The following is a 22,122-nucleotide window of genomic DNA, read 5'->3' as shown; positions in this document are numbered from 1 at the left end:
TGTAGTCACAAAGCTCAGCACCTACACACCAGAGGCTGCATTTCTGAAGTCTCTTTTTTATTTTTTATTTTTTATTTTTTTTACTCTTCTGGCATTTTTCAGCCCTCTCTGAATAATTGACACCTGCACAGTGAATTTAAGCTTCCTGACAACCACGTGCTTTCTTTTTTGGATTCTGTGCAAGCCAGGGATCTGTGGACTATACGCTGAAAGAGATTTAGTCATATAGCAGAACATGGTACAAGTATACCAGTATAGTCAGGTTTGTTTTCACAGGGCCCATCACAGATGTGCTTGTTTCTCAGTGAGAAAATAATCTTCCTTTCTCTTTTTCATTATATCTGCCCAGATCTGGAGGACGAGCGCCCATTTTGGCATTGCAAGCACCTACCCCGTACAGAACACCACACACACCGTGTTTGTTATGGCTGAGTTTATCCCTAAGCAATGCTCGCTGCCATTCTGCTGTGTAATCATGCATGTTTTCCCGTGTGTGCTTCCCACCCTGTGTGCTTGTCACCAGCTGGAAGACACTACTGCAAAGGTGTGCGTGGAAGCTTTGAAAAGCAGCTGCAGAACCGAAGTCCTTAGGATCCAGTTCTCCTCATAGTGAAGAAATAGCTCCTCCTGAAGGCAGAGAATGGGATCTGTGGCTCTTTAAGTTGTTTGAACTTTTCAGGTGTTTGCATATAAGAATAAAAGTTCTTTATTATGCTTGCTTCTAAGCCCAGAAAAAAAAAAATAATTAAAAAAGAAATAATAAATTAAAGGAGTGCAGCTACAGAAAACAAAAGTGAAAAGAGGCTCCATTTACAGGTACGGAGCAGCTCCAGCATGCAAGTGGAGCAGTGGTTATGTGCTGGGGAATGCCAGGCAGTAGGATATTTCTTGGCAGAAAATTGGCATCCTGCTTGGCATCCCTTGGAGTGGGTAACAGATTTCAGTATGTGTTGATAGACTCTCATGGTCACTGGTTATGTTGCATTATATTATAAGAACCGTGCCCATACCAATTGTTTTTCTCCTAAACAGCTTTATTTGTGCATGGATTTCATCGTGATGACATTTTTACCCATTTATTTCTGTTTAGGGCTTAATCCAAAGCCTGCTGTAACTGAAAGTTTCTCTTTAATTTCAGTTGTCTCTCCATAATGCCTTGTGTGCACATCTCTACAAGAGTCCTAATGCTTTCTTTTCTTTCTATATGGACTTATCTGAATTCATAGAAATTGGACATTATTGGCATGGATACTTCTGAAAGTGGATTTAGAAATGTGACCAGATTCTGCCCGTACTTTGTTCATGCCAAACTGTTTGTCAGTGAAGAAGCTGACCTTTTCTATTAAATATGACACATAATTAAGAATGTCGTTATTACAACCAAACAGGGGGAAAAAAAAAAAAAAAGAAGAAAAAAAAAAAGTTGATAATAGTTGTCCATGTTTTAAGGAATAATGCCAAACACCTGACCCTGCACAACGATTGGCAAAGCACATGCAAAGTTTCCCTAAGAAATAAGGTCAGTAAGAAACAAACCTCATTCAGTGGGTTAGTGTAAAATACATATATATAAAAAAAAAAAAAAGATAAATATTGGAGTTTTGTTAATTTTTTTAGTCTCTTAAAAGTGTAAAATTCTCTTTTTGTGGTTGAAATTAACAGTTTATTTATATGTGCCATGTGCACATGTACATTACATAGGCTAAACAAATTTCTGTTAGTTATCTCTAGGGTTTAACCAGTCTTCATTCCCACTGTGCACACTGTCAGCATAAACTCTTATATTAATTTGTCTCGGAGTTAATTATTGCAAGATATCTCTAACAGACTGCCTTTTGAAGTCCCTTTTAAAATAATTTTGAGTAATTGAAATCATATGTGGACAAGGCTAAAAAAATCTCCTAAATTTCTTCATACAGATGTCCGTATTGAATATAGGTAACTGTCTGCTTTTCCTTTTTCCTTTGAGCTGACTTTTCAGTCAGACTGACCCAGGCAGTGAGTCCAACCATACCCCATCAGTACAAGACTGGGGCTTTTGTCTCTCCATTTCAAATAGTTTTTTACACTCAAGAGTAGGGCAACGAGAGAAGATACATCTGTGGAGGATGTTTTATAACGTGATGCATCTTCAGAAGCATCTCAGAAAGTAAATACTTGTGATGCGGTTACTTTGTGAGAGTTCCTGGTAGACACTGAACTGTTGTTATGTTTCCCAACACTGTCTCCATCCAACAAGTGATGGTCTGAAAGATGCAGTGTTTGGAGCAACTGTAGAAATACACATTTGAGAATTCGTTGGAACTGTATCTGTCTGTGAAGAAAAATGCAGCTTTGATTCTGAATTATTTAAACTACTAGAAGTAGAAAATGGAGGCGCTACATGGATGCTTCTGTACCCACACAACAAAAAAGCACTTCCATTAATTGTTTTTTATCCCCACAGTAAACCCTTTCTAATTCATCCCTTTGCCTTTCTTAAATAAACCGATGATATACAGTCACATTTGAGTATGTTGTGGTCTTGTTTTCCTTTAAATTATATGGGGTTTAAAAACTGGAAAACAACAAAGTTGGCAAAAATTGTCTTAATCTTGTGAATCACGTTGTTGTTTTTTTTGTTTGTTTGTTTGTTTGTTTTTTCATAAAACCTGTAATATGTTAGGACTGTTTGCACCAGATTGTCTTGTTCTTTTTTGAGTAGTTAAGTGTCTCACTTTGGTTCAGGTCTATATGGAGTCTTAGATAAACCTGCAAGAATGTGTTTTTTGAAGTATTTTTTTTTTTAAAAAGAAACTCTTTGGTATTCTGGAGTACATGTTTATTTACCAGTATGTACAATGACTGATTTCTTACTTTCACATAATTTACATAATTCATATAATTTCCATTATTTCTGTCATATAGTTTCCAGTGTGTGTCAATACTGAACATTGTGCAAAAACATTAAACTTAATTAGTTTGAAACAACTATGTCTTTCCATACCCCGTGTCAGAGATACCTTAATAAATTACCTACACAGAATATGGGGGTTTTAACATAAGGAGTTTCCAGTGTTGTTTTAGCTGAATTTTTACCTTTAATGCTAATACAAATTCCAAACCAAAATGATAACCATAAAAAGTGACGCGTCAAATCCAACTTCACCAGATCCATACACGTTTTCAGCCTGTCAGTTTTCCTTGAACTGCGTTCTTAAAGACTTGAAATTGGTACACACTGTAGAAATCCTTCTCGTACTCATTTTCAAGAAATTTCTCATAATATATGTTTGGGGTAATCTTGCATTTTGACAGGTGGTTGATCGCAACAGTAGTAACCAGCAGAGAGGTGTCTAGGCTGTATTTAAGATATCCTGGAAAAGTCATTGAGAAAAATGAGCCTAGTGTCAGGTGTCTATTTGCTTTCTAGGAATCTGCCCCTCCCTAAAATTGGTGATGCTCCAAAGCTGATAAAAATTACCTGGCTAGACCAATTTTTCCAGCTGTATTTGTACATTGGATACTTGGTCTGTGTCATCTGACGTTGTATTAAGTTTCTTTGAAATATATAAAATATATATTTGATATATAAAAAACATTGCAAAATAGATCATTAATAGATCGCTGATTTTTGATGCAAAGAGCCTAATAAACTTCTTACATGTTTATCTCTTACACAAGTATTATTTAATTAATAATCTTGTTTACAGCATTTTGGGGACCAGCACTGATCTTATATTTCATAGTTTATTTTTTGATCCCATAGAACGCCTGTAATCACTTGTAACCATTAACAAATACCCAGGAATAATTAGCACTTCTGTGTTAGTGAATGTTTTCTCAGATATTTAATTTGAAGAGTGTGCTATTTATTTTAGCACTAATAAAAAGTACAACCACTTATTTCTTTTTTAAGAAATACTGCAAGTAGAGGAGCATGTGCTGTTAACCAGCCCAACTGCTTTCAGTGGGATTCCACCAGAGCTTCCATATTTTTTCCTGTGTCCCAGGTTTGATCATGTTCTGACCCGCGATTTTGATTTAATAGAATTCCTTGGCAGAATCCTAATTTTATTTAAATAAACTCTTCTTCAAATTATGACTGCTCTCTGCTAAAAATGAGCGATTAATAATTGAGAATGCTGGGCGCGCTTCAGAGGTGATGCCTTTCCAAAACGTATAAACACACGCTTCTGTTTCAGGGCAGGTAGGGGAGCTGAAGCAAAGGAAAGGAAGCGTCGGATAAACAGGGGCAGTATTAGTTTGAAGGCTCCTGGTAAGCCATGATGTATCACTGCCCACACCCTAAGAGCACTTACTGGTACTCTCCACGGGGCTGCCAAGCTAATCAGGACCTCAAGATTGAGCTGTTCAGGCTCCTTGGCACCGCATTGTCAACCTGCATTACTCTCATTTTTGCCTGTTGGTGCTGCAAAGGAATACGAAGCAATTGTCTGTCTCACGGGCATTGAAAGGAGTCCTGACAACTGGTCTCTGTGCTCGGAGGGGAACCTTTGGTTATTATTATTTTTAAACACTGGTGCTGTGATGGAATTCGTTCTCTTCCCACGCTCCGGCGCAACGTGCTTGGTGTCCCTGTAGTGCCCACGGTGCCCTGCCGGAGTAACGCCCAGGAGAGGTCGGAGTTCTGCTGTTACCCGTGGTAAGGGGCCTGCAGAGAGCTGCTGGCCCGCCTGTCAGCAAGGACCGTGGGAGGGTGGAAGGACCAAGGTCAAAAAACAGACTGGATGTAGGAGTTAAATTTTTTTTTATTAGTTTCAAAGATTAGTATGTCACACGTCAGTTTCTTGGTATTTATGCTGCCAATACAAGGGTAATTTAACTACCAGGGCAAAGTGGAACGGCTCCAAAGGATGTATGACTTTGTTAGGCCACCCCTGGGGGACGGCTGAGGTTCATGGTCCTTGCTCCAGGTCAGTGTGAGGATTTATAAATGCCTCCCACAACTGTAGTGTGTGTCATTATCACAGGCCGCCTTTATCCCTAGCTTCTACAAGGAAAGGCTGGGACAACCCTGAAAGTGCTTGACGAATTCCTACTGACATTTATAAACTGAGTGACCTCCAAGTCTAGAATTAATTTTTCTAGGGGCAAGTCTTCCCTTTGGCATTCCTGGTGTTTGGCCAAAGCAGCTCTCTGCTTAGCCAGGCTGTGTGTGGCAGCAGGGGCCTCCCTGTCCCTCTGCTATGCTTAGAAACTGGAATTTCTTCTAGGCCGACGGGTTCCTAAAATGCTGGGGCTTTGCTATTCCTTAGTGTCTGTGGTGATCTGGCCCTTAGTTTATCGTCATCTATTCTCCTTTCAGAAAACCTCATGTCAAAATACGCTGTTAAAAACTATGCTGTTTTACAAGCGTCGCTCCCTTCCTTTTTTCAACAGGTGTTCGTGTGACCTCCCTGGCTGCTGGGGCTGCCTCTGCAGTACCCAAGTCGTTAATGCAGCACTCAGCAGCCAGGTAGATACAATAAAATTTTGGGGTGTCTTCACAGTCAGCGCTGCCTCCAGGCCTGGTCAGCCTACGTGTTTAGCCAGGACAGAAACACTGGCCATCAGAAGGCCACGGGACTACTTAGCTGTATCCCACATGAGTGTGCGTAATCCAGCACAATGCACACAAATAGCGACTCGCTGGATATTGTCCGGAGTTGAACTGTCCTTAGGAGCAGGAGCGTTTGGATGCAGTCTGCAGGAGTTTCACAATTAACGCACTTTGGAGTGCGGGCTTTGTTGTTCACAACAATTTACCACGTTTTAGCTTCGTAAAGTATGAAAACAGCTAAAAATTCTACCCTACGCTTTATGTGTCACACCACTTTTTCACGTGTTTACAATATATTGCACAAAGTTAAATGGACAAATTTAAAGGAAGCAATGACTTGTTAAAATTTCATATACCTTTATAAGCTGTTGGCATTTGAAGCACGACATGAGCACATATTTATATAGACAGGTAAAATCTTCTAAGTCCTATTTCTATGAGCTGCAGCAGAGTTAAGCTGGCACCCTTGTTTCTCAGGGCAAGGGGTTGGGCTACTGCTACGCCCACAGCAGCCTGCACAAATGTCTCTCTCTTAACAACTGTAAGTAACAAATAAAGGCTGTATGCTGGCAAGTCATCCAGCTTGACTGCCCCTACAGAAGAGTAGAAGTGTCCATTATCTTAGCATTTGCACTCTGTCTCTTCACTCATGCAACTCCTAGGAGTGTTTATACGGTGAGAGAGTTGTTCATGGGACAGACAGACACTGTTACCTGCAGTGGAATGAATACAGTCCTTTAACAGCTGTCTTTGGTATGAATGTGTTTTCTACATGAAATGTGGTTTTCAAATGAGGACAAGGTCCCTTGCCAGTGCATGTATTTGGCTGGACAAGATTATGATAAAAGTCATCTTTTGCAAAGTATATGACTCTATTAGCAGGCAAGGACTGTGAAAATAGCCTTCCCTGCCAGTGCCCGGTATCGGTCGATGTTAGTGCTCTATCTCAAGGGAACAGACTAGGGCAGAAAAATTATCAATTGCTATTCTCACCTGCAGAGATTCTGGCTTGGACAGAAGCACTGCACTCATGGGTGTTGTGAAGGCCCAGCAGGGATTCCCAGCGACACGAGCTCAGCTCAGAGACAGGGCTCGAACTACTGACACAGTGAAGAGAGAAGGACAGTGTTGAGGGGCTCCAGGAAACAAAAAATAAAAGTTGGTCTACAGAATGATTTTAAAAGACATACACTCCTAGTAAAACAGAGTACTCAATATATTTCCTCTATTTTCAGTCTTCCATTACTATGAACATATTTTTGGTCTTTATTCCTTAATTCTCTAAGCAGGAATTCTTTATGAATAAGATAATACCATGTAGACATCAGGCCACGGTTGTCACCTGGAAAACAAATCAGTGCTAACAAAACCAAAAGAGATGCCTCAAAGGCAGACATCCACCGAACAACAAACCCAATCTGAGTGTGCAGGGCAAAATGCTTTTTTTTATACTCCAGATATGCCCTGGTGATCTGGGGATACAGCTGGCACATAGTGGTACACGTGGTACACGCGTGTTTTGTTAAACGTAGATATGCACGGATTCAAATGAGCCGCTCAGTGTACTTCCAGTACTTCCAAAGTTGAAGAGCAAATCACCAGGGATATTTTAAATGTTCTATAACACGATGCACGGGCTGATTCCTGTGCCCATCTGGGAGTTTCAGCAAGTCATTTCACCATGGCTACGGCGAAGACAAAGAAAACACATTATGCTTCAGTCTTGCTTATGCTTTTCTTGGGACGCGAAAAAGGTTACGCTACTGGTCTTACAGCATTAAATAGACTGGGAAATGGGCTGTGGGTTGTGGTAGCATTTAAGTTTTATAAATTGTAGTAACAGCAGTTTCTTGGGCTTCCAGCAGCTAAAAGTAACTTTTTTTTAGGAAAAAGATATCTGATTTACTCTTGGCAAAAAAACAAAAAACAAAAACAAAAACAAACAAACAAACAAAAAAAAAAACACAAACCCTGCGTGTTCAGAAATCAGAAAGAAAAAAAAAAAACAAAACCACACAAATACAGGAATGGAATAATCTTCTTCGAGGTATCAGTTTCCAAAAGGAAGGACAAAGTGCTCCTGGCAAGGTAGTGATAAGTTGACACGACTGCATGAAAAAGGGTGTTGGCTTGCAGTTGGGGTGGATGATGTGATTGTTACTGTGGGAATCGAATTTGTACACAGAGATGAATAAAGAATTCTCTTCTTCAGAAGCAAAAATCACACAAACTGACAGTTTATGACCTTTAGTGTCACCACCTGGATGACATTCACATATTGTCACTGTTACTCATGTCCTTTTGTGTTGCGCTTTCTCAGCATGCCTGTTTCACCTGAATCGCCAGCTTTTTGCTTTTTCAGTGCTGCATTTTCATTGTCAGACTCCACGAACAGGTCCTCTGAGGCTGGCTCTTCTGCTTCACTGCAGCTCTCTGAGTGGAATACAGCATTCTCCGCTATAACAGCAGGATCCTCCTCCTCCTCGTAGCAGTAACAACACTCCTCAGTGCTCTGGCTGTCAGGATGGTCCCTCTCCTCTTCACTGATGCCAGTTCCCTCGTCCTTTTTCTGCGTTAAATCGTGGCTGTCCCTCCCCATGGTGAGGCCAGAGAGTAGGGTTTCATGGCACAGGTAATCCTCATCTTCCATGCCCTCCATTCTTTCGGCCAGTTCTTCTGCAGAGGGCTGGCTGAGATCGGGATAATCTACCAGGATTGTTTCCCGCTTGCGCTTGAAGCAATCGGAATGATCATAGATGGGATAGGTCTCTTCTGGGTAACCTTAGGAATACAGTGACGTGGTTTGAAACGTTAACAGAGTTTTACAATAGTACTGATTTCAGTGATGGATGCCGAAGCGTTATACCAATTGTTTTTAGCACTGACAGTATGAGTGGCATTATAAGTGGCATCTATTTAATTGCATGGCAAGAACGTGCGAAACGTGACTCCTTGGAAGATGATGACAAAACCCCGCTGACTTTTAGGGAGCCAGGATTTCAACCCAGTTTTTCAGGAATGACTATCCGAGCTTTGCTGAAAGCTGTGGCAGCTAATAGGTGAAAATTGTGGTTTAGATCTTTAAATATATTCTTTTTTGGTTGTTTTTCCTGTCTACAGATTTTTAAGACTCTTGCAATAAATGGCATATTATTTATAAAGTTGGAAACCAGATATGAGTCAATGCCTTTGTGCATTTCATTTTATAGAATGGATCATGAACTTGATTTAAGAAAACAGCGCTTGAGGCAGCTGTTTATGCTTTATACTTTGAATCATTTTTGAAAGCTTCCTAAGGAGCACAGAATTAAGTCTGCATAAAGATGCATTTAGAATTCGGAAAGCAAACAGCTCAGCTAGGATGTCTTGAAAACACATTCATGTGACAAGTAAACAGCAAGGAACAGAAAGGACGTTACAATGAGGAATCTTTAAAAGACAGGCTTCCTGGAGGTGACTTTTACAATACTGGAGCAAACAAATCGAAAATAAAAATTGTAAGTTATCCAAAACATATTGGTTCAAATTTCCAAGGGTTTTAGGATTTTCTGTGAAATCTATCAAATAAAGGGAAAGATAAACCCACAGCAGCCAAGACTCAGCAGCAAATGAAGCATATGTGAATATTCACATGCCACTTTTGGCAGCAGACAGTGTAGTCTTTACACTAAAGAAAACGCTGGCTGACTCAGAAGCTTTTTTTTTTTTCTTTTTTTTTTTTTTCCTTTTTTCTATTGTGGTTGGGAAAACAAATCACCTCTTGCAAAGTTCTGAGAAGCACTTTCTGAATAGGAAGAATGAAGCTAGATTTTGAAACGATTTTGGATTTAAAGTAAAAAAATAAAATTTGCTCAGTTTTTCTCATCAGGGTTAGAAAGCCTCTTGCTTACCTTCCCAGTCCTCCATGTAAGGAGCTTCTTCAGCTTCTTTCTCCGGAGAGGTGCCATCTACGAATTTGCCTTCTTTCATCACTCTAGTAATTTCTCGCAGTTGCTGAAGTAACCTTTTTTCCTGCTCTGTTGTAACATTTTGGGTCCTGGTAGAAAACATCAGACAAGAGAATTCAGACCGCTGTTATTCAGCCTGGAGAAGAGAAGGCCTTGGGGGCACCTTACAGGGGCCTGCCAGTGCTTAAAGGGGGCCTACAGGAAAGCTGGGACTCCCTGACTCTTTATCAGGGAGTGCCGTGGTAGGACAAGGGGGAATGGTTTTAAACTAAAAGAGGGTAGATTTAGATAAGCGACTTGGAAGAAATTATTCAAGAGTTATGATACAGAAGACACTACAGAAATTCCTGGTCTTTAAGTGAGAATTAGAGACGTTTGAAGCGTTGTAGGAAAATGTAAATCAGAACCTAAGCAACATTTTAAATAAAATCATAGAATGTGGGCCTAATCAAAATGTCTCACACAAACATTAGTCTGAAGAGTCTAACGCTGCCCTAATTATGACCATTAAAGGGATTAAATTTGCAAGGCCTCACTGAGAAGTAAGCCAGTTGTTACAGATAGACCCAAAGATTAGATAGACGTTAAATCAAACAGATTCAACAATAATGCCTGATTTGGAGGAGCAGGTTTAAAAATGCTAAGAGTGTGTTACACTTAGTTTTAACTTGCCCTTAAGAATCAGAGGGAGGTTTTTTATCAGATTAAAAGCAAAGTATAATTTTGACTGGTTTTACACGGATGATCCTAGTGATTACTACGAGTCATAACAAAATGATTCCAAAATGATAGGTAATACAATCACTGTTATAACAAAACGATTCCAACAGGTAAGATTATGTAGTTATTACATCCTCTTTTCACTGAAAAACAAAAATCTCATGAAAATCTTACAGGCAAAAAAAGATTTGGAGGGTAGTAGGCCTGAGCTCTACCAAGCCCTCAGGAGGTTACAGTAAGAAAGATCAGTGGCTGTACTTTGGGGAGAAAATGGTTCTGACTGTTCTGCTTGTTTCATCTTGCGTTTCATGTTGTTCTTGAGAGGGTGTTTGATCTCTCTGTAAGTACTAACTCAAGCCCGTCATGGAACCAAGACGTTGCTCGAGCTCTTTTCTGAATCCTGCTGTGTTTTAGGCAGGATCCATGTAGCCCCTACAGGGGGGGTTCAGAGGGGCTGGCTCTGGACACGCACAGTGTTGAGCTGTAGGTGGTACGTGAGGGTGGACAGATGATTTCTGATGATCTCCAGACCAGACAGATAATCTCCAAGATGATTTTATCTAGAGTAGACAGCTGCTTAGTGAATCTCAGGGGTGAGATGGGGAGGTGGACGTGGAAACTGATAAATGATTTTGGATTTAGGTACAAATTTCTATGTAAACCTTGTGTCAGGTGCCAAAATTCTCCTAAACTTGAAAACCTGCAGCATCCATATTCAGTTTTTCCTCTTGTTAGAATAGAGCAGCACCTTAACAGGTATTCACGCTACTCTGCATACACAGGAATGATGATGACACACAACAGTTGCTTCGCTGGAGGCAGTAGTGCCATTCTGGTGTAAAGCCAAAGACATTAGCATCGTGCTGCTGGTTTGTGCAGTGGTGATCCACATGTGGAGCATGGGCTGGTTTTTGTGCAGTCCCACCCACCCTTGTCTGGTAACAGACTGTAGCTCGGGAGCCGGCTCTCTTGTATCACTAGCAGCTATCCAGACATTTGTTTGAGGCAGAGCAAGGTTGAAATGCCAGAAATCTGGTTCTTGCCACCTCTCCGTGCTTCCCCCGAGGGGGTTGCCTCCCAGTTTGTGATGCAGTCCCAGCTGGAGCCTCCCAGTATGGAGGCTGCCCTGAGTCCCATCAAGGTGTGTGGCAGTTCCTGGCACAGAACAAGCAGCGGTGTGAGATGGCATCTTCCCAAAAGCCTGGGTTATGCAGATGAAGAATCTGAGATGTGAATTAACTGGCACATGAAAAGAACTGGTTTCATCAGCTAGCTGCCTCTGACAGAAGCTGTAATAGAACTGCCAAACTTCTCCTCCTTTCCTAGACACAAGTGTATGTAATTTGAATATATATCACCTGCATAAAGACAGACAGATCTGTCTGTTTGGCACTAGCTCAAATAATAGGCTCAATCAATGCAGCTGCCTAACAGGGGCATTTCATGCAGGAATTCGTAACGAGCTGGATATTCCCATCAGAAAGCCCTGCTTTCTTTCTGCAACACAAGGTCTCTGTGAGTACGTCACAGCTCCATTCTGACTCCAGATACCTTGCTTAAAAGAAGAATTTCCCTGTAGATAGGGAAAACCAAAGCCCGTGCGATATTTCTACTTCAGTTAAAGTCTTCAGGAACTGGAGGATGCTGGCAATGTGTAAGACATCTGGCTGCCTGCATACAGGAGATTTACCAGGATACGTACTCTTAAAAACTAACAGGACAGATGCACAACGTTTACAGCTTAAGAAAAGGCCATCGTTTTTGCCCTTTGTATCTCCAGCAAAGCTGTTTTCATAGTGTCAGTGCTTACGCTGAATCCCAAAGTACTCACTAGCAGGTGAAGTTCTCTTATTCTTACACTGAAACAGAGCATTTCCTATGGAGCTCTTATGACTGTAGTGAATATCCATAATCTAAGGTGCTATCTCAGACATGTCAACTGTTTCATGGGTTTTTGTTTTTTCTTTCTTCATGATCTTCAAATAATCATTATTAAAATGCACTATATTGCATTTTAAAATGGCACCCAAATTTGCATCCTACAGAATACGATCTTTCCCTCTCAAAAGCTTCAAAGCTTGGCTGTATTTGAAAAACAGCTCCATTGAGAGGTGCTTGCCCCCCTCTTTTAAAGGGAGGCTATACACAAAATTCACTATTAGGTTCAGTTTCTGATTTTCCCTGAGTTCTCTAGATCCGTGTATATAAATAGTTCGGGTGAACAAAGAAGGGAAGTTCTACTAAATAAAGGCTCTCAGCCAATTGCACTGAGAGGAACAAATACTGGATCAGGCCCTAAACCCATTTTATCAGTAAAAAAATGTCCTATACTGAGCTATATGCCCCTATATCTGGGCAGAACATAAGCCTTTCTGGCAGCTTAAAGGTAAGCATAAAGCCCTGCATTAGCTCTTCAAAACAGAGCTGAGTAAGGATAGTGGAAACAGCGTCCTTGTGTTTCACTTGCTGGTTTAGGGGTTCTCCCACTTCAACTTTGCCTAAACCAGGCAAGTTTGGCACCTCGCCGTGCTGAAATTACTACAGCCACAACAGAGCTCAAGGTGCAACGTGGACGAAACTACATGCTCACAGAGGTCATTTTTTGAAGCAAAATGGATATAACGTACAAGTTCAGCACAGAATTGTTCCTACAGAATGGTTTAAAATAGAGGCATTGACTGATCCAAAGAACGTGGTCAATTTGCTCCCAGTGTTTCTTTATAATGTTGGCTAGTGATCTCAGATTTATGGCAAACAAGAATAAACAAATGTTTAAATCCCGATTTTACAACTCTTCTGTATTTCTAAGGAAATGCATGGATTTACTGGTTATGAAATCAGGTTATTACACAATTCTGACCCTAAACAAATATTTTATGGAGATATTAACAGACATTTATATAGATTATCACATCATTTGTATTTATAAAAAAAAAAATAGTAATCCATTGCACTGGAAAATACCCTAAAACAAATGGCTCTCTTGGGAATCATTCAGAAAATTACATTGGCCAGATAAAACAGTTTGTTTTTTGCACCTCAAATACAGACATTTCATTTTCTGTTTAGACGTAGCTATCATTATTTTCCAAATACTGCAGTATACAAAAGTGGGAGGAGAGAGATGGTTGCTCTTCTGCTTAAGGAAAGTGTAGTTGGAAAGAATGATTTATTATAAATATAGGCCCTGAAAAGAGAAAGACTGCTGAACAAAAATGCATGATGTTTAAAATCAATTTTCTACACTTTGAAGCAGAAATAATAATGCTATTTTAATATAGCCAATGTAAGAAAGTTCAATTTTAAGTCAGGGAAGAATTGTGCCTTAATACACTGTATTTTGAAACTTACCTGTCACAGTTAGGGCCTACTCTGTTGATTAATTTTTCCATAGCTTCTTCGGTCTCTCTCAGTTTTTCCTGGAGCTGGGTGAGCTCATAGTCAGCTGTAAAACAAAGAAAGTCCCAAGATCTGTCAGTAGGAGCTTTCAAAATGTACATGTATATATATGTATTTTTTTTTTCTAAGGCAACCAAAGGTAGGTCAGCTAAGTGGTGCAAAATCAATAGTTCTTGTGGAATTTACCTGTTAAGTCTTTGGGAACAGAGGTCACTTGAGCATTTTTTAATGAGTCTAAAGTTTGAGAAATCACATCTTTGTCAAATAGAGTAACGTTCGCGGGCTTGGTGGCATCTGACTCTGTAAAGGTTTTCCAGGGTAGGCAGCAAGGGCTAAACGTTGGTCAGGCTTACTGGGCTGCATATCAACTAGCCACATGACTATGGAGAGCAAAGCACCATTTTTTTGTGGTTGCACCTTTTTCTAAACATGTGTCCGTAGTACAATAGTGTGCACTGGCTTTATTCTAGTCTACAGGGTTAACTGTAAAGATACCACAGCATGGACTTCAACAAAAATGCTTGAGCTCGAGCTCCTTTTTGGCACGCGTAGCTTATGCTGAAAATCCTGTAGCTGAGATGCCATTGTTCCTGGCTGCAAAACAAATGCTGGGTAGGTTAACGATTCAGATGCTACAGACACACCTAGTTAAGCAGCACAAAGGCACAGTGAAACTCTGACATAGCAGCAATGGAGAAAACCATCCACAAACATCCTGATTTTGCAGAGATCTTTGTTCTGCGAAGAATGCGGTTATTATTTTGGATTCCAAAGACTTTAAAAATAGGTGAAGGGAACTTGGCAAAGAGAAAGGAAATTACTCTGTCCAAGTAACTAAGTAGTGACTGTCTTAGGTTCCTAGTCTAGCAATGGGTCCCCTGCTCTGCTGCTGACCGCAGCGAATGCTTCTGGAATACAAATGAAGAGCTCAAGAAAAAGGCAGAACCGTTTTCATCACTAGTTCTCTGAGCTGTCATGGTGGTAAATGTTTAACCTACTGCACAGCTCGTTTCTCTTACCAAGCATTAGAGAAAAAATTACAATTGCTGCTGCTAATTGCACAAAATTGGCAGGCACAGCGCAGCACAAGCGCACTGAAAATACAATGCATAGTACTGAGTGTGTTAGGTATTGCTAATACACACCTTCATGTCAAGATAATTACAGCTATGTTAAGAGCATTACCTTGCTGCGAGCACTTTCTATAAAACCTGAAGTGCTTTTCTTTCCTATCACAATTTAGCCAGCTAAACACAACACATTTAAATACCAATACGGTAACTAATACAATCTTTAAAAGTAAGTTTATTAATTTATCTAATAAATGCCTACAAATAGATAAATCTCTTAACTCAGTGATGTTTAGCTAAAATCACAGTAACGTTTCAGATACTGTCTGCTTTCTTTACATTGTGCTCATCAAAACTTTGAACATTGCAAACAGGAAATTAAAAAACGGGCACAAGCCTGCTGATGGCTAAGAATTTATAAATTAAAAAAAAGTAATAATGAAGCTAGCTTTTAACAATATCTTTATGTACCGTTACTAGAATATTACAGATTATAGAATAATTACAGATGGACATCCTATAGGCCATTTGTTAATTATAAGTTATATTCGCTTTTCAACAAATAGGTGCAGTTAATTCAGAAAACCTCATGAAAACACATTGCTTCCAAGGGGGCTTCCAAGCTACTATTGTATATTCTCATTAGCAAAATAAGATTAGAACGTAATGGTGCAGTAATTCACTTTAACACTTGCTCCTTCCAGCACAGAGTCCTGGCTTGCTGCTAACACAGTGCAACAGCAGCTTTACAATGTGTCCAGAACGTGAAGACCCCAGTGAGACTGGGGCTCTACAGTGAACAGCTACTCAGATACAACTTAGAAACAGCACTTACTGATTTTCCTCTTCATGTTTCCAGGCGCAGCAGTAGGGCATTTCCGTTCTCCAGCTGTAGTTTTTCCCTTGGAAGCCAGCTGTTAAGTGAAAAAAGTTGACCCCTGTATGAGTTACAGCAATAGCAACATGTAAGGCCCCAGGGCAAAAGAGTAAAGAAAAGGACAGAAAGCTAAAATTCTGCTAGGAACTAATCACAGAATAATATCCCCAGCAGCAAAAACAGGCAACTGTGAATGAGGCCTAGAATCTTCCCATCTGAAAACTCCTAAAAGATACTCGGAATATGTTACCTCAGGTTACCTGGAATTTTATATTGAAACATAATGAAAGTATAACTCGCTAATAATAACTTAATTTTAGAACATTTATCTGTAACATCAAATGGCCTGATCTTGTAATTATTCTGTGTATAGGAGGGAAGAAATTCTTATTCTGAAATAATTGTGAAAGAAAGTGAAAGGTTCTGAAGGACTTATATGTGACCCCACTTGTCTCTCTTGCAACGTTTTCTGCCATCTATTCCTTACCAACTTTGTACTTGCAGGAAATGTGGCTCTATACTGCTGGCTCTGTATAGAAGCTGCAGGCTCCCTATTTCTTTCCTTTTCTCTCTATTTGATCAGTTTACCCAATTTACCACGTTTCCTTGAGTCAGCCTGGAACTCTCTCTCCAGAGCAGGCTCAACTATTTGGACATTGGTCAGTCTGCCTTAAGCCCCAGGTCAAACAGGGAAAAAAAAATAAAAATCTGCAAGAGCTTGTCCCTTTCTCCTTCCTTCCACAGCAGCTCTCTGTAATCACCTACATGTATGTCACATCTGTGCCACAGAAAGCTAGAAGTTCAAAATACGTGTGAAATATTTGAGTGGGACTTGGGCTGTACTTTTATTCCTCAGCCAGCTCCTTGCTGGTTCCAGTGGTCACAGCAACCTTACAAACTCCCCCTTTCCACCAACATGGTGCTTTTTTTCCACAAGGTATCCCATAATGGTACTCCATCTCCCCCACTTTAAATGCATAACAAAATTCATGACATATACAGTATAAAGAATGTGTAATAATCCATGATATAAAATAATACTATGTGTGTATTCAAAATCAATCTAACATAAGAAAAGACGTCTGGATTTTCCAGTAGGAAAAATAAATCCTTTAAAATTTTCACAGCTCAGAGGCCAACGCAGGATCACAGCAACCCTTTGCTGCACTCAGTTACAGTATTTAAATGGCAAAAAGCACAGGATACGCCAATCTTTCAAGTACCAGTCAAAGGTCCAGCTTAAACATTTTTTTTGAGCAAAGCTGAGATGAAATCTGGTACAGAAATGGGACTAACATTTTTTTTTTCAGTTGATATATCCTTGACTTTTCAATGTATCTTGGTCTTACCTTAAATAAAATGTACAAGATATATAAGAAGATGCCAAATCCATATATAGGGATAATTTGCCCCACAAGACCTCTCCCAGTTCCACCAGTGCTTCCGCCACCACCTCCACCGGCCTTGGCTTTGGCAACTGCTTCGGCGAGGTGAGACCTTGGGAAATGAGGGGTAGCTCGGCTGTCGGGGGTCGCCTGGTAATGCATCCTGGGTGGAAAGCGACCAGGCTTCCCTGAAAAAAAAAAACCAACACAAAACAAAACAGAAACACAGCAATTATTTTTCTACTAATACTTTTCACCCGTTTACACGCAGCCTAAAACTGGAGCAGGTACAGCTGGTCTCTCTTCTCTAATTTTAAATGCACCACCGCTGATGAAAAAGGCAACCCACTGGACCATTACTAAGTCTGTAGAGTCAGTCCTCAGTCATTTACTATGTGCTAGGAGTTAGGTGAGCACAATGAATCTGTTGATTTTAGGAAGAGAAGAAGCTGGCAGGGCAATTAACAAAGCACAGAGTTTACCAAGCATAGGTACCTGTCCAAAGACACCACGGATCACCACCCCTAGCAGGGTGACCACCAACATTTGTACTTCTGCTCCTCTGCTCAAAAAATCACCACAACAGCCTGTTTTCGTTTTTGTTTTCTTTTTTTTTTTTTCACTAGGATGCAAAGGTGTGCTAACGCATAAACCCAGCTGCAGTACTGATACGTGACTGCAGTGCTAGCCCAGTACAGATTTTCAGCTATTGTTGTTAAAATTGGCTTCACCCACCACAGAGGTGGCAGAATCTCACTGAAGCTCACACAGTTATTAAATCTCCTCGCTGCCACCAGTTCACCAATTTTTCCCCGAAATTCACAATGTTACTGCCCGCTGTACTTGACATCCTGCTCTCCACCTCTGTCCGCTAAGGGGGCAGAAGTGAGCCCGTGGCCACGCTGCCCCAGGCCGGCTGCTGAGTGGCCACCTCTGCCAGGAAAGCAGAAAGCAGGTCTGGAACCACGCAGCAAATAACCAGCTAACCCCTGGAAGCACCCGGCTGCAGGTACCTTTATTGGAAGCGAGACAACAGAAGATTAGATTAAATTAGCATTTGCTCTTGCTAGGAAACACCATCACAGCTAAATTCCCGAGCATAGAAAATTACAGTAAACATATTAGGAAGCTGTATCAATAATTTGTGAAGGCCTGCTACTAAAACATTTTTCTTGTAGGTGATGACATGGATTTTTTGACTGCTGTAGGCTTTAATGACACTGAGCAGGAATGCCCCTCCGACCAAAAATGCTCTCAGGCGAGCTCAGGCTTAACTTTGAGGAAGCTGTTATTGAGCATTTTAATTTAGTGAATTATTCAAGGCCTGTGATGGAAATAAGAGCATCTTATTTACAAGAAAGTCCCATTGCTACAGTAGCAATGTCTTGTAGGCCTTTGTAAAGCATTTTACATTCGTGCAGCCATTCTTTATTAATTAAAAAGAAAGGGAAGAGCACAGAAAACAACCGGCAAAGGCGATGCTGTATTTAAAGGGATTCGTTTTCTCATTTTTCATGAGGCTTCCTTTCTGCTTTAAAAGATTCAATTCAGCCAAAAATAATCAGGCCAAGGGGACACGTGCAAGTCATTTCGTCATCCAAGGAATGTTGGAGTTTCATGGCTTCTGGTGCTAAACCTTCCCTGTTGAGCCCACACAAACAGCAGAGGCAAGTCAGATGTGCAGAACAGCTGTCGAATACATGGTACATAAATGGAAACGTGCAGAGATGTGGATGCCACTGCCCATTAAACAGCCTAACTGGTGCTATTTAAAAAAATACTAACACCCTAACACGCTGGTAGGTGATGTTTGTCCAGATTCTGCATTTCCAGGGAAGGCACGAACCACTCCCAGATGGAGCGGGTGGCCCACTCTTCATCGAAAAAATCAAGCGACGCCTCCATCTGACCACAGACAGGCACGTGTTAGGTGCTTGTGTGCTGAGTGAATGAAAAAGCAACCTCTTTTTCCGACCGTCGTGGGAATTCAAATTGAAAGAGCTGCTGTGAGAACCAAAACTCAAGAGTTTTATACATTTTTCTCCTGTGCTCTGCTGGACTTTATTTGAAGAAGAGACGGGCTCGAAGCAAAGCTCAAGCTAAGCAGGACATGTGAGATTTCCCTCTGACAACCAGCAAGGTGTTAACACTGAATTCTCCATCTTGGGCTTCAAAAAATAAATAAAAAAATAAAATCTTTTGCTCTTAGCAGCCTATTTTCATAAAACTTTTTTCTTTCTGTCAAAGAGATGATTTGGGTAAAGGGTTCTCAGGCTGGAAATATTAACAGATGGAAAGACACATGGACTCCACGATCTTCTCAATTATCTTCCCTAAACTAGAAGTATCTGCCTTCTAGATATTCTTGCATAGCCTACATGTGTGGTATGATAGTTTAGAATCATTTATAAAGAAATGTTTTCTTCACAGTTAACCTATTCTTTTTCAAGACAATGTCACACTGGTGCTTTTCTTTAACACCTTCTAACTCCCCAAACAATTAGTCCTTTTTATAACACTACAAACTCACATCCAGTTTGGTGTTGAGATCACTCCATTTCTATTAAAAACTATCACTAGACATGTATTTTAGATTTATTTTCCGCATGTAGTCATTTGTATTTTTCTGTTCTGACTCTTTTTTTTATAAATGAATACTTCTGAACCTGGCAGTGTGACATCAGGATGAGCTGGACAAACATCGTGCATTCCTGCTGGCATTTACAAAATGGCTCTAGCTGCGTTCCTAGAAGTCACAGCGTTAGAAACCTGCTCAAAAAAGGTCAGGAAGAATGATTTTATAAATAATTTTGGAATGCTTACTTTGTATCACCACACAGCTGTTTTTAAGGGGCACAATCAAAAGCTTTAACATTTTCATTGATTTTTGCAGGCGGAGGTGAAGGAGGAAAGCACACAGACCACCCAAAACGGGGCCATCTCACTTTCCTTCACGTAAGGACACCTGCCAGCAGCCAAAGCGTGCCCTGCACAACTCCCAGCTGGGCAAAGGAGCCGCCTGAGCACCCGTGTGCTTTCCTTGTAGGAGCTTTATTCCTTGTGACAGTGCAAACTGACCGCAGATCTGGTGCCGTCGTCTGTAAGGCTTCGTGAACTGCCAACGTGGTTTTATGAAACGCATGACATCTGTGTGTGAGGGCTGACATTAGAAGCGCTTTTAAAACCGGTGGCAGCTTGTTTTTCGGAGGATTTTGGACACCTTCAGAGCTGAGGCCATGCAGGCGGGAGGCATGCTGACCACAGGAGCATGGCGCATGGACACGGCGTCTGGGGCACGGCACTGGGAAACTGAGCGACGAGGACGGTTTCACCGAGCTTTTATTTCTTACGAAAAAACCAGCAGAGCTCCAGCGACAGAAGGATGAAGCCTTGAAACGAAACGCCGCAGGAAAACGCTGGCTTTCGGCAACGCTGGCAGCAGGCTGAGGGAGAGGAGAAACAAAACGCGACCCCAACACCGCGAACAACCTGCTGCGAGAGAGAAGGGCCGAGAAAACCGGGGGCAGGCCCGGGGGAGGCACGAAACGCTCAGCCCCGCTCGGCTCCCTCAGCGGGCGGCCCCTCAGCCCCGGGCAGCCCCCGGCAGCCCCGGGTAGCCCCGGGTAGCGCCGGGCAGCCCCGTTCTCGCCCCGGCGGCCCTCATCGGGCTCTTACCGTCGGGCGGCGCGGCCCCGGGCTCCGTCCTCCCGCCGCCCCTTGGCAGCAGGGCCCGCGGCAGCAGGAGGGAGGCGCAGAGCACCAGGCACGACACGGCCGCCACCCGCCCGCAGCCCGCCGCCGGCGCCATGGCGGCCCTGAGGCGGCCGCGGGGCTCCGCGCAGGCGCCGGCGGCCGCGCGTGCGCTGGGCGGGAGGCGGTGGGGCTGCCCACAGGGCCGCCGCGAGCCCCTCACAGCGAACTACGCGCTTACCACAGGGGAAAAACAACCCCAAACAAACATAAAACGAATAAAAGAACCGTACACTGCCCCTTTTTTCCTCCCCCGGAGGTTTCTTTTGCAGCGCCTGTGCGGGTGGTGGTGAAGGGAGGAAGGAGCCCGCAGCCCTCTGTGGCATCCCAGCAGAGCAGTGGCTGTAAATGGGTGTCCCTCCTCCTGCAGTAGGGCTGCTGCTGTTGTTCGGGCTCTTGGGCTCCTAGGGTTAGAAAAAAGTCATGCCAGAAATAGCCTTTCTAGGCCCTGAGCAGCTTGGGTTCCCCGGATGGGCGCATCCACCTTGGAGCACAAAGGGTGGATGTGGGAAAGTCCAGAACGTATTTAAAATTGCTTCGGTGTGCTACAACTATCCTCTGAAATTTAAAAATTACAGTTTCAAGAGAGAGCTCGGAATTTGCATGTTGTCAGTGCATTTGTTTAGGGCGCTGCGGCACAAAGTCATCCTGAAACCACCTTCCCTCCGTACCGAGAATAAAAGATCAAAGCAAAGAGGGAAGTTCATTGTTTGTACTCGTTCATTTCCACCGACTTTAGCAAAAAACTGCCAGTCATGTCAAATTAAATTATATGGTTTTGTATTTCCATTATATTTATATTACAGTATATTACTGTAGTTGAATTAGACTATTTTCCATGGGGCCTGGGCTGTGACTACCGAATTTAACTCACTTTACGCAAGAGTTCCCCTTAATTAGACTTGAGCTGGGAAAAGAATTACTTTGACTAGCACTGCAGACTACTACAGCAGCAGAATACCACAGGCTCTTAAATTACTACAGAAGAGATATCCACTGTCTGGACAGCTGGAACTGGACTGACGATTCCAGTAATTGTTCTTATTGAATACCTCAGCCCTAGGGACGTGGCAGCCCTTGGCCACGTTCCCACCAGCCATTATCGGATTAACCTGGCTGGACCGTCTCCTTACACAGTTCCTTTGCCCATCAGTCATTCACCAGCTCTTGGGTTCCTCACAGGAGTACTTCTGGCACTCCTCACCACTGCTCCCGAAAATAAGAGTTGTGGGTACCATCTGTTCAGTGTCCAATTAGGTCTCTCTCCTAAGCTTTCCACCAGCTCTTGATGCCCGATGTGGCAAAGTTAGCAGGTAGGAGCATCAAAACGAGCCTCGCCCTGACCAGAAATGTGGTTGAATCCACTAAAAACAAATAATTCACTCAATCTGTTGTCGTTGTTCTCTGGTTACCACCAGGGAGAACATGACTG

At 42.0% G+C, this 22,122-nt stretch overlaps 1 protein-coding gene across 3 annotated transcripts; it reads right to left on the bottom strand.

Moving 5' to 3' along the window:
* Nucleotides 1-2,899: 2,899 nt before the first annotated feature.
* On the bottom strand, nucleotides 2,900-20,748 carry RIC3 (RIC3 acetylcholine receptor chaperone; the record flags this gene model as incomplete). 3 transcript variants are annotated; one of them, XR_014618519.1, is made up of 7 exons in its annotated part: nucleotides 2,900-3,356; nucleotides 6,536-8,323; nucleotides 9,433-9,578; nucleotides 13,561-13,654; nucleotides 15,514-15,592; nucleotides 16,905-17,128; nucleotides 20,616-20,748. XR_014618519.1 is itself a non-coding variant. In XM_084288202.1 (6 exons), the coding sequence occupies 6 exons, from the start codon at nucleotides 20,746-20,748 to the stop codon at nucleotides 7,830-7,832; spliced, it is 1,170 nt and encodes a 389-aa protein (XP_084144328.1). In that variant the 3' UTR covers nucleotides 4,809-7,829. The 3 variants fall into 3 exon arrangements, 2 of the variants coding, with proteins under 2 accessions (XP_084144328.1, XP_084144329.1); XM_084288202.1 differs by lacking the exon at nucleotides 2,900-3,356 and having other exon boundaries at nucleotides 4,809-8,323; XM_084288203.1 differs by lacking the exon at nucleotides 2,900-3,356 and having other exon boundaries at nucleotides 4,809-8,323; nucleotides 19,764-20,747.
* Between the last annotated feature and the right edge of the window lie 1,374 nt (nucleotides 20,749-22,122).

Source organism: Netta rufina (assembly GCF_964035555.1).
Source record: "Netta rufina genome assembly, chromosome: 5".
NCBI classification, from domain to species: domain Eukaryota; kingdom Metazoa; phylum Chordata; class Aves; order Anseriformes; family Anatidae; genus Netta; species Netta rufina.
The sequence above is the reverse complement of the archived record's forward strand: the minus strand, read 5'-3'. Positions and strand labels throughout refer to the sequence as shown.